General features: G+C 45.2%; 1 protein-coding gene across 8 annotated transcripts in view; it reads right to left on the bottom strand.

Annotated features, from left to right (window-relative positions):
• Positions 1-5914, bottom strand: part of SLC9A6 (solute carrier family 9 member A6) — a 69519-nt gene extending 63605 nt beyond the window's left edge. For 2 of the 8 annotated variants that reach the window (XM_055267057.2, XM_055267060.2), the window contains exons 1-2: positions 5866-5914; positions 5519-5740 (exon numbers count right to left, since the gene is read on the bottom strand). In XM_055267057.2, coding sequence (XP_055123032.1) covers positions 5519-5687 — 169 coding nt within the window. In that variant the 5' untranslated portion in view covers positions 5688-5740; positions 5866-5914. Of the gene's footprint in view, positions 1-5518 lie in introns of all 8 variants that reach the window. The other 6 variants (XM_055267059.2, XM_055267061.2, XM_055267056.2 and 3 more) reach the window with 4 other exon arrangements.
• Positions 5915-13032: the final 7118 nt, after the last annotated feature.

Below are 13032 nucleotides of genomic sequence, written 5' to 3'. Positions count from 1 at the left end.
CTTGAGGTCAAGAGTTTGAGACCAGCCTGGCCAACATAGTGAAACCTCATCTCTACTAAAAATACAAAAATTAGCCGGGCGTGGTGGCGGGTGCCTGTAATCCCAGCTACTTGGGAGGCTGAGGCAGGAGAATTGCTTGAACCCAGGAGGTGGAGGTTGCAGTGAGTCGAGATCGTGCCACTGCACTCCAGCCTGGACAACGGAGCAAAAACTCCGTCAAACAAAAAAAAAGGCAGCAGTTGCCCAGGAAGCAGGGAGAGAGCAGAGAGGAGGGATCCTTCTGGTCAATTTATAGTCACATATATTTTTTGGAGTAGTAATGATTCATTCGTGAACAGTAGTATAATGACACCAACTTTAAAAACGTTTAAACAAAGGTTCAAATTTAAAATAAACGAAAGACACCTTTTAAAAATATCTCACCTCCAAAAACAAAATTAGAAACTAACTGTTAGATAGCAACTGTGCTTGACAGACATAACCTAGAAGAGAAAAGCCTGTAGATCCAGTCGTTCTGCCTGTATGAGATAGAAACAGCTCTTTTCTCTACTATTCCACAAGAGCTAATTAAGAGGCTCAGTAAAAGCTGTCCTCTTATATTTACATGCAAAAATCACAGAAAAGCTACTACAAATGCTAATAATGGCAGCATAAATTCCTTCCATGTCCCCAAGCCCAACCATGGTTGTTGTTTTTTTTTTTTTGAGACGGAGTCCTACTCTGTTCTCTGTTGCCGAGGCTGGAGTGCAGTGGCGTGATCTCGGCTCACCGCAACCTCCGCCTCCCGAGTGCCCACTGGTTCTACTGTTTGCCCAACCCTATGCTGAAGCATCACTGGGTACCCTGAGGAGAGCTCAGCACTTGGGCAAATTTGAAACACATACCTTGGTCGATAAAACAACAGCATGGAGAATAATTATTTAGACTGGAAACAAAATCAAGATCCCTTTATTATGACACGAGGCATCTGAAAAATTGGGATTCACTTGAAAAAAATTCGCAGATCAAGTTAACAAGGGTTCTGTAAAAGGCCAAATCCTAGTCAGAGAGTCAAAGCAATTCTCAGTGAAAGGATACAGAAACAGCGCTTTGTTAAGAGACTAAAGCAGAAACTTCTAGCCTCCTACATAGAGGGAGGCACAGAAAATATTTATATTATGAAATTTTAAATGACCACTAACAGGCAACAAAGAACACAACCACGGCTGGGTGCTGTGGCTCATGCCTGTAATCCCAGCACTTTGGGAGGCCAAGGCGGGTGGATCACGAGGTCAGGAGAGCAAGACCATCCTGGCTAACACGGTGAAACCCCCGTCTCTACTAAAATTACAAAAAATTTAGCTGGGCGTGGGGGTGGGCGTGGTGGTGGGCGCCTGTAATCCCAGCTACTTGGGAGGCTGAGGCAGGAGAATGGCATGAACCCGGGAGGCTGAGCTTGCAGTGAGCCGAGATAAAGCCACTGCACTCCAGCCTGGGAGACAGAGCGAGAGTCCGTTTCAAAACAAAAACAAAAACAAAAACAAAAAAACACAACCACAAAGAGATATCTTTCACAAAACAGAGAGATCCTACCCCTCCTACACATTCCTGACTCTCCTGTGCTGAAAACTCTCCCAGTGATGAAAGAAATCAGCGTCACCCAAGGCCCTACTATTGTGTGATTCTCCCAGTTGGCAGTGACTGGTTTCCTCATGGATTTCAGCCCATTCTTCCAGCTGATCACACCTGAAGCCTCTGATAGTCAAAAATATAAGAAGAACATCACTAGGGCATTAAGTGTGACCAAAACTGATACAATTTCTACAGATTAGTTTTGTGAAAGATATGATGAGAAATAAGGTATGAACCATAGTCATTAGATGATAAGTGCTTTGAGGGCAGATACTGTGGCTCAAACACGTATTTCTCATCATATCCCATACATCATAGACATCTAATCAATATTTATTGATGAATCACATTGGTTAAACCTCGGACTTCGGATGCCTTAAGCTTAGGGCAATACAAATATTTCTGCCATATTTTGCTTTTTACACCATCTGTAAGCACAGTGTAGTGAGTGATCACTTTTCAGACTTAATTTAACTACCTCGAAAACTTAGTTACTAACAGTGACTCACTTTTAAGCTTCTTAAGAAAGCTAACCCAATGAGCAAAACATGTGGGTGCTTTCCAATTGTGTTTGTAACTGGAGCAATTGATCTATATTACAATCTAGAAACTGATCACTTTGGCAATTTAAACTGTTTTTACTCTTCCTTCTCAGATAAAGGAAAAGCTTATTTTTAATAGCATTTTCCAGGATTTACGTAGCTAACCCAATATCACAGGAATAAGATCACCAGTGGGCTGAATCTTAGAGGTCTAGGCATCCCATTTTGACCCCAGAGTCATGCTGAAAAATAAAGGTTTTAAAATAATATATTAATAATAATAAGGTAGTTATGATGTTGTGAGAGCTATAAGAAAAATGACAGACAGTAAATAGGACTAGAAAACTTCAATTTCTGGCCAGGCGAGGTGGCTCACACTTATAATCCCAGCACTTTGGGAGGCCAAGGTGAGAGGATAGCTTGAGCCCAAGAGCTTGAGACCAGCCTGGGCAACATGAGAAGACCCCCCCAACACTCGCGTCACCAGAAAAATAAAAATAAAAAATTAGCCAGGTGTGGTGGTGCACACCTGTAGTCACAGTTACTCAGAAGGGTGAGGTGGGAGGATCGCTTAAGCCCAGGAGGTTGAGGCTGCAGTGAGCTATGACCCCCCACCTCCCCACCGCACTCCAGCCTAGGCGACAGAGCAACACTCTATCAAAAATAAAAAAAGGAAAAGAAAACTTCAATTTTCGTGGTATTGAAAATACTTTGACCCTCCACAAAAAAAGAAAGAAGGAAAGAAAGAAAGAAAGAAAGAAAGAAAGAAAGAAAGAAAGAAACAAACTTTGACCCAATCCCATCTATTCTCGAACTGGACTTGCGAGTTAAGTTAGGAGGCTGTTTGGTCCACAGCACCCATTGCCCACAATGAGAAAATAGGACAGGCTAAAGAACGCCAAGTCAACTCCAGATCTGACTCCCAGACTAACACTCTTGCACTTTACATTCCACAAGAGATACCCTTGTTTTTCCCTCAAAAAATACTAACACCAAGGTGCTCTATCACTTTTTATTAACTTAGAAACCTCACAAAATGCAATCGGTAATCCTCCTTTTCTACTTCAGTCCTAGAGTTAGATGAGGTTAATGATATCAGCTACCATAGAGAAAATATTTCCAGGGCAATTCAAAGCCCCTATTTGATTCTTTTAAAAAGACCGTATTTGTCCCTTGACTTATGAGACTGACCAATTAAAAGAGTTGTTCTGGGCCTAATCTGAGAAAATGCAGTTGTAACAGCAATAATAATAATAATAGCACAGCTATCATTTCTTGGGCATTTACTTAAGGGTCAGTTACTAGTCTAAAAACATTTCTTCCTCACAGTAATCCTACTATCATCATCCCCAACATATAGATGATGGTAAAAGAGAGTAAGGGACTTGTCTAAGATCACACATACCTATGGGCAGAGTGGGACGGGAATCTAGGCCTGATTCTAAAGCAGGGGTTGGCAAACTACAGCCCTTGGTCTGTTTTTGTATGGCCCAAGAGCTAAGAATAGTTTTTATGTTGTAAAACTTTGTAAAAAGAAAAAAAATCAAAGAAAAAAATGCAACAGAGACAGAGATCTACGTATCCACAAGGTCAACAATCATTACTACCTGGCCCTTTACAGAAAAAAAAAAAAAAATTGCTGACCTCTGGTCTAAAGCCTTGTACCTTTAATTGCCACATCATACTATCTCTCTCTATAAAAGAAGTATCTCTGATCAGTTCATTACTTTAACTCTATAATACTCATTTGGCATTTAACCAAATTTAAGATGCCATTATTTTCTTTATATGACCTGCCTATAAGTTCCTTGAAGGCAAAGATCTTATACCTCTTTGTATTTTCTGAGCATAATACATAGAAGGTTTATCAATAAATGTTTGTTGAGGATAGTAAATAAATCACACACTGTTATGCAGAAAATTATATAGAAATATATAGCTTATTTGGCTTAAGGTGCACTGCAAATGAAATGCAAAACATATGAAATATAAAAACCATCTAATATGTCTAAAAACGAGGAATCTTAGTGAGCAGAGATATTTTACATGCAGGCTCAAAACTGTATTCTCTTACAAATGAAAAATAAGCCTGAGTTCATGCATTTTCCTGAGGCACACAACTACCTTTCCTTGCTACCTTTGAGAGATGCACATTCCAGAAGTCTGGATTTACTAGGGGGCGCGGGTTTGCATGGAGCAATGTCTTTTGTGCCAAAGCTTCATCTACCTATCTGCAAGTCTGAGAGACAAACCTCGACAAGCTCACGGTTTAACTGTTCCAAATGAAGATAATCTTCACACATGTACTGCACAGAAAGAACTGTTTGTCCGCCCTCATCTCTTCAGCAATACCCGCACAGTCAGATTAATACAGTCAGCAATATGTATCTTCTTTTCTCCTCTTGAGGCCCCAGCACAGCTCAAAATGCCTCTGAGACCACACTTTGATTTACCCTTATCACCTTGTCACCAAAAAAATAATAATAATAATAAACCTCAGAAAGCAGACTGAGACACAAGAACCGAAGCCATTTATTCTACAATCGGTCAATAACCTCATGCCAACAGCAAGTCACCCATACTGCATATGCGTGGTGTTTGTAATTACTGTTTGTCTGAACTGTCCAGATCATCGTATAGTACACTACACTTCTGGAAGGACCTTAACTCTTCCTCGTCCTCACTTTTGTATGCCTGAATTGGAAGGGTCAACCATATGTATCCATATCAGATATTAGAGGCATAGTACAATAAATGGGACGTCATTAAAAATGCCCTAAGCCTTCTGTAGCCTATTTCACGTTCGGGTTTTTTTTTCCGGACTCCACAAGAATAAGATTTTCCTTTGCAACCTCGAAAGGACAGGGCGTAGCAGGAGATAGGTGTTGAGTAAAGGTCGACTCTGGCTCCAAAAGAACGCCAGATTCTGGGCAGTAGAGATACTACTGCAGTTTCAATGAACCTTAAACAAACTGACACCCCAGAGAAATGGATCGCAATGGTGTCTCCCCTCCCCCAGCCCCCAGCCCAATTCCAGACACCGCGCCCACTCGTTTTCCATCCTCAGCCCCGGGTCCCGAGCTTGGTGGGCAGGGAAAGAGTTGGGGGGGTGGGGGTACGGAGGAAAAAGGGGGTGGGGTCGGAAACGAAAAAGGTGTGGAGAGGCAGATAAAATGGGGCGCGAGGCAGAAGAGGAAAGGGGGTGAGGCAGAGAAACGCAAGGTAGGGGGAAGGCGAGGCAGAAAATGGAAGGAATTAGAAGAGGAGCCGAACGTAGGCCGAGCAGGGCCAGCAGAGGAGGCGAAGCAGCCGGCGGGCAGAGAAAAGGGCAGCGCCAAGGGGCTGACAAGGGTTGAGGCACTTGCCATAAATCATAGCCAGGCCGGTTTCGTGCAGGAAGCGGGCCCGGCGGTGCTTGAAGAGCCAGATCGTGAGGATAGTGAGGGTGAGCAGCAGGATGAAGATGAGGAGGTTGGCGCTGTCCTGCCGGTGGCTCTCCTCGGCTTGCTTCTCGGACACGATCTCCTCGTCCATGGCTCTAGCCTCTCCGCCGCCGTCCGAAGCCCCTGCCCAGTCAAAGACGCCCACTGCGAGGAGCAACCAAAGGGGCCGCATGAGCCTGCGGGCTCGGGGACTGCTGCCGACGCCACGGCGGAGGGGTGCCCGCCGCCAGCCGCGCCGAGCCATGTCTCCCCCCGCCTCCCGCCCCTACCTCACCGGCGGCCGCCCGCGGTCGGACCACTCCCCGAGGGCTCACGGGAAAGGGGCGGGGCCCTGGGGGTAGGCGTCGGAGCGCGCGCCGCCGCCGCCGCTCTTAAAGGGGCCGCGACATCCCAAGCTCGCTCTGCCCGGTTCCTTTGCCCCTCTGTCCCAGGTCACACGCACCGACAGGCGCTGCCGGGAATGAAAAGCCGTCTAAACTAGCCCACTGCCTTCGGCTAAAGAAACATCGGCTCAGTGTAATCAAGCAGAAGCAGACTGCGCTTTCTACTTTGATCCTATTCTCAGAGCTCTCAGGGGAATCGATCTTTCATAACCCATCTCAATATCGTCCCCCAGTGTCTCTTAACAGGATAAGTTGTTCCCTTGGGAGGAGCCTCAATCTCCATCTCTGTAATTTAAATTTAAATCGGATTCTCCTTGTATTGTCCTCATCGGAAAAAAAAAAAAAAAAAACACCACACACACACAGAGCACTGTAGCAGTTCATAAAACAATCGACTCAAAGGTAGGGATTATGTGTGTGTCTGTGTAGTCGGTTTTCTTTACATGTAAACATCTGATATAAGTCATCTCTCACGTTAGGAATCTATACACAGAAACTCATCAACCTTACAGCAAAGATTGGATCGGTTTGTGCTTAGATTTCCCAATGCTCGTAAACACTTCCCTCCCAAAGAAAAAACCTTGGGTGGTGTGGTGGATTTCTCCTTCTCCTCTTGCTCCTTTTTACTGCTGTTTTAAAGCAAATGTCCCCAGCTCCGAAGTCACCCTTGACCCCTATCTCTCATCTCTCCTCTTTAGTATTCCTCAGGACAGTATTTTTTTTTTTCTGTTCTCAGCCCGTCCAACCTCTCTCACCAGAATTTTCACAGTTCTCACCTCCATACTGGAGCTTTGTCTTTTGAGAACAGTGACTTCCTATTTTTTCCATATTTCTCCGATCTCTCCTTAGTTTGTGTGGGCTCTTTGTTTTCTCAAGACTTTGATTTCAACATGAATGATCTACAAGTTTCAAGCCCTGGCCCGCTGCCCTAACTTCAGGCCTCTACCTGTTGGATTCTGAGCATACCCTGTTGAGGCTCCTACCACCCTCAAAACTAAACATATTTTGAAATGAGCTCATTTGAAATGAGTTCCCCCTACAAGTACAAATTCCTTCTCAAATTCTTCATACCATCAGTGGTACCACTATCAGTTCAATTCCTATCATTCTGCCTGGAACTCATGATTCTCAAATGGTTCTTTCCATCTCATGGCCATATAACCTCCTTGCTAAAACAAGTAATACTCAGGCAACTCCAAGCTGCCCCTGTGTGTATTCACCCTCACTAACCAGCTCTCTAAGCTCTCAGGATGATGAGCTAAACAAAAAAAGCACTCAAACGATGTCCAATTCCACTTTCTGTCCCCGTCAGGTCAGGAACTGTCCCAAATCAGAGCCAGTGACTGTGTGCCCATTCTCTGCGATTAGTACTTGGGTCTATGTCTTCCCAAGAAACCTCATGGCTGCCTGTTCCCCTATACCCTGACTCCACTCGAACCACACTGTCCTGTTCACACAGGGCTGGGCTTTGTGGAAGCAAGAAACCTAGGTGAGGATCCTTGCCAGTCTCCCCATCATCCTCTCCCCAGAAGACCTAGTAAATGAGCTTACCTGCTTCTTCATGCCTAACTGCTCATTCCAAGGCTGTTTTGTCACAGCACAAACCCACTTTTCACTGAGTGTTTGGAACTTGAAAAAAAAAAAAAACCGAAGCCACAGATTGCTTCCCTGACCAGAGTCAGCAAACGTCTTCAAGCACAAGACTCCATCTCTGTTTATGTGGCCCTAGCAACTTAGTATGCCCCTCAGCAATCTCTTTGTACTCGAGTTCTAGGAGGAATCTTGAAATGGTAATAACTTCTACCAGGCAGCCAATCCCCCTGAGGCTTCTGCTTCCCCGAGAATGTACTTCTCTCTCCAACCAGCACTGCTCCATACTTCCGACGCCTACACCCGGGTTTCTCCTCTTGCTACTTCCCTCCCTTTCCATCTTTGTCAGTGTGCTCCCTGTAACGTTCTTCCTTGTAAACATACTACTCAACCCTCTCAGTCACTGCATGGATGGCCCCTCCATTTCCTCTCATTACCAGAACCCACGTCTCTCCCAGGATATCACATGCTCTGACGCTGTTGCAAGTGGAGGTTATTCATGTTCATTTGGTCACAGCCCCACTGTCCTACACACATATACACACGTATACACAACTCACACCCTGCATCAGGTGGCCTGAAGGAGTTGGCACTGTGCTCACTTCCCATTGTTTCACATTGTTTCAAACTCATTACCCCTCCACCCTCCATTGAAACTCTAACACCTTCTCCTCCCCCATGGTCCTCACTTATTGACTTCCTGGTCACTCCTACACATTTGCTGAGTACTAGGGCATCTGGTTCACAGGCTTCCTCTCTCCTCCCACCCCACTCCCCAGGTCTGACATCATCCTGAGTGACTTCACTGCTCATATAGACAACTCACCGGGAATCCAGCCTTGCTTCTTTTGTCACTGAGAAAGTCAAGGCATTCTGGGAAAATCCTACCCTGCTATCTACTTAAATATCCCATCAGTGCCCATCCTTTCTTTCTCCCCCCAGCCACAGTGGAAGAAGTGTTTCCTTCTCCCTTAAGAAGCTCATTGGCCAGGCATGGTGGCTTACGCCTATAATCTCAGCACTTTGGGAGGCCAAGGTGGGCGAATCACTTGAGCCCAGGAGTTCGAGACCAGCCTGGGCAACATAGCGAAACCCTGTCTCTACAAAAATCACAGAAATTAGCCGGGCATGGTGGCGCGTGCCTGTAGCGCCAGCTACTGAGGAGGCTGAGGAAGGAAGAGGGCTTGAGCCCAGGAGATGGAGGTTGCAGTGAGCTGAGATTGGGCCAGACTAGGTGACAGAGTGAGACTTTGTCTCAAAAAAAAAAAAAAAAGTGAATTGACCAAACTGTACTCTGCATGTCATCACTTCCTTTCCTCTTCTTCCAGGATCTACTCCAACAGTCACCGCACCCCCCCAACCCCGGCCCTCCACCTCCACCATCTTCAGTGGCTCCTTCTCTATCATCTCTTTCTGCTCTCCATGAACATTTTCAGGTCTCCTCTGAGAAACACCTTTTCATCCACACCCCTCCAGCTACTGCACTATCTCTCCTTTCCTTTTCAGAGATAAGCTTCTCAAAGGAATTGTCTGCATTCTCTGCACTCCCATCCAGGGAGTGCAGGGATAGTCCAGGGATTATCAAAAATCAGACTACAGTCTGAGGGCCAAATCCAGCCTGCTATCTGTTTTTGTATGTCTTGAAACTAAGAATGTTTTTCACATGTTTTAAGGGCTGAGAAAAAAAGAATTAAAGAATATTTTGCGACATGTGAAAGTGATATGAAATTCAAATTTCTGTGTCCATCAATAACGGTTTATTGGACATGGCCATGTCCATTCCTTTACTTATTGTCTATGGCTGCTTTAGCACTACAAGGGCAGAGTTGAGCAGTTGCAAAAGAGACTGTGGACTGCAAAGTGTACATATATACTATCTGGCCTTTTGCCAGAAAGATATGCTGACCTCTTCTTTAGTCTCTGCCAATCATTCCTCTACACTTTTATAAGAGGGGTGTTTCTGGAACACAAATCCTCTAATGCCCCCCGCCTTGCTTTTGGCTCTGGCTCCTTAGCCTGTCACCCAACGCTCCACACACCCTGCCTCTAGACTGCCTCTTCACCCTTATATCCTGTCCTTATTTCCCAAATATATTTTGCTTCAGCCATTCTGAACTCCTTCTAGTTCCTTGAATGCTTCATGTGGTTTCCTGCCATCTATGTCCCTTTCCATGCGTTCCTTCTGCTTGGATAGTCCTCAACTTTTTCCTCACCTAACTAACTTCTACTTGTCTGACGAAACTCAGATTAAAGATCACCAAATTTTCCAGGATGCCCTCAGGCTGAGTTAGGAGCCTGATATGGTTTGGCTCTGACTCCCCATCCAAATCTCATGTCCAACTGTCATCCCCATGCATTGGGGTAGGGACCTGGTGGGAGGTGATTGGATCATGGGGACAGTTTCCCCCATGCTGTTCTTGTGATAGTAAGTGCTTTCTCAGGATATCTGAGGGTTTAAAAGTGTGTGGCGGTTCCCCCCTCACTTTTTGTTTCCTGCTGCCATAAGAAGACACTCCTTGCTTCCTCTTTGCCTTCCACCATGATCGCAAGTTTCCTGAGATCCCCCTCCCCAAGTCATGCTTCCTGCACAGCCTGCAGAACTGTGAGTCAATTAAACCTCTTTTCTTCATAAATTACCCAGTCTTCAGGCAGTTCATTATAGCAGTGTGAGAACAGACTAATACAGGGCCCCTCTTTAGAAAGGGTTCTATGGCCCCCTGGGAAGATCTCTATCCTAGTAGCTCTCATGATGTACTGTCATGTTTGATTGACAAGTTTGTCATTCAACAGGTCATGAGCATCTTGAGGGCAGGAGCTAGGCATTTATTTCCTTACTGACAGCAGCTAGCATAAGGCCTAACCAAAACAGGAACTTAATAAAACATATCTGTGCATCAATAAATGTCTCTTAGGCCAAGCATGGTGGCTCACACCTATAATCCTAGCACTTTAGGAGGCTGAGGCAGGAGCATTGCTTAAGGCCAGGAGTTTGTGACCAGCCTGGGCAACATAGTGAGAACTCACCTCTACAAAAATTTAAAAAATTAGCCAGGTATGGTGGTGTGCACCTGTGGTCCCACCTACTTGGGAGGCTGAGGTGGGAGGATTGCTTGAGCCCATTAGTTCGAGGTTACAGTGACCTATGATCATGCCACTGCACTCCAGCCTAGACAACAGAGTGAGACCCCGACTCTAAAAATAATAAATAATATCTCTTAAATTTAATTGTCAAAGAAATCTTCATATCTGCAGATAACATCAAATTTCTCCAGGTAGAGAGATTCAATTCAAGGATAAACTGAAAAGAGAGCTTTACTCAGTGTAATACGAGATGATTGAACAGCATAGATAAGTTTAGTCAACACAGTCATTGATTCATTGGAGGTGCCTGATAAACACTGAATTAAATAATTCATGTATTGGTAGGAAGCTGAGGCAGGAGAATTGCTTGAACCGGGGAAGCCGAGATTGCAGTGAGCCGAGATTGCGCCACTGCACTGCAGCCTGGGCGACAGAGTGAGACTCCGTCTTTCTTTTTTTTTTTTTTTTTTTTGAGACGGAGTCTGGCTCTGTCACCCAGGCTGGAGTGCAGTGGCGCGATCTCGGCTCACTGCAAGCTCCGCCTCCCGGGTTCACGCCATTCTCCTGCCTCAGCCTCTCCGAGTAGCTGGGACTACAGGCGCCCGCCACCACGCCCGGCTAATTTTTTGTATTTTTAGTAGAGACGGGGTTTCACCGTGGCCTCGATCTCCTGACCTCGTGATCCGCCCGCCTTGGCCTCCCAAAGTGCTGGGATTACAAGCGTGAGCCACCGTGCCCGGCCGAGACTCCGTCTTAAAAAAAAAAAAAAATCATGTATTGGGGGACAGGCTGAAAAACTAGGTTGAAGTTATATTGTGGAAGTTCTCTATGCCACAGAAAATTTTAACTCATTCATTTTCCTGGTCAAAAACCTCCCCAATATTAATTTGGCAACAGAAAAGGGGGTGAATGAAATGTGGAGGCCGAGCGCAGTGGCTCACGCCTGTAATCCCAGCATTTTGGGAGGCTGAGGTGGGCAGATCACTTGAGGTAAGGAGTTCAAGACCAGCGTGGGCAACATGGTGAAACCCTATATCTACTAAAAATACAAAAATTAGCTGGGCGTGGTGGTGTGCACCTGTAATTCCAGCTACTTGGGAGGCTGAGGTGGAAGAATCGCTTGGACCTGGGAGGTGGAGGCTGCAGTGAGCTGAGATTGTGCCACTGCACTCCAGCCTGAGCAACAGAGCAAGACTCCATTTCAAGAAAAAAGAAAAGAAAAGAAAAGAAATGTGGAAAGATAAGTACTAGGGAGGCCAGTTAGGAGGTTAGAAAGGTCATCTTGCTGAAAAGTAGTGAGGCCTTAACTTAGCAGGTGCAGTAGGAATGCATATGGAAAGTTGGGTGCAAAGAGCCAGTGCAGAGGTAGGATTAACCTGTCTTGGAACTGAGAGATGACTCCAAAGGTTTGAACCTGGATAACTGAAAAACAGAGGGCTGTCAGTAGCATTAATGTGGGAGTCAGAAAGTAGAGCTCAACAATGGACAGGTTGGATTTAAGGGACTGGTAGGATATCCAAGAACAGATGTCAACATGGGCACTTAGGAACTTGGCTCTGCAGTTCAGGAGTAAAGACTGGACCGGTGATGGATTTTTGAGCTATATGCATAATATTGATGCTGTGGGAGCGCCAAAGAAGAGAAGGTGTAAAGAGACTTGGACTTAAGGCAGTAGTATAGAAAATGCCTATATTCATGTGGAACAAAGAATAGGTCACAGCTAGTACCCAGGATAAGGATGTTGAGGTTTTCAGTTTTGTTACTGAAATACCAGAGGTCCCGTCTAGGCCCTGCTGCTCGCTGCACAGAAAACCAATCACTGAGACAATAAGTACTGCCAAGGAAGAAAGCTTTAATTGGGTGCTGCAGCCGAGAAGATGGTAGCTCAGTCTGAAATCCATCTCCCTGACCGACTAAAATTAGGGGTTTACAAAGCAGGGAAGAAATGCAATAATGTATAAAAAAACAAGAAGTAGGGAGGGGCAAGGAAGCAATCATGATGAATGAGGGGTCTGGAATCTGGTGTGGTGGTATCTGGTGTGGTGGTCTGGTGAATTTCAGTTCTTTGATGCTTTTTTTTGAGAGGCCTGAAGGTCCTTTCCTGATGAAGGAACTCAGATCAAACAAATATAAGTTTCAAGCTTTAAGACTAGAAGGGTCAATTTCTACATTTATCAAAAAGAACAGTCTATGGGACTATTGGATCAGTTTCACTTTATTTTCTGAACAGACCAACCCAATGTGCTCAAAAAGCAAATAAGATTTGCAGTGTCATTAGGGAGGCTATTTGATTTTTTTTTTTTTTTTTTGAGATGGAGTCTCGCTCTGTTGCCCAGGCTGGAGTACAGTGGTGCGATCTTGGCTCACTGCAACCTCTGCCTC

Source organism: Symphalangus syndactylus, chromosome X, assembly GCF_028878055.3.
Source record: "Symphalangus syndactylus isolate Jambi chromosome X, NHGRI_mSymSyn1-v2.1_pri, whole genome shotgun sequence".
NCBI classification, from domain to species: Eukaryota; Metazoa; Chordata; class Mammalia; order Primates; family Hylobatidae; genus Symphalangus; species Symphalangus syndactylus.
The sequence above is the reverse complement of the archived record's forward strand: the minus strand, read 5'-3'. Positions and strand labels throughout refer to the sequence as shown.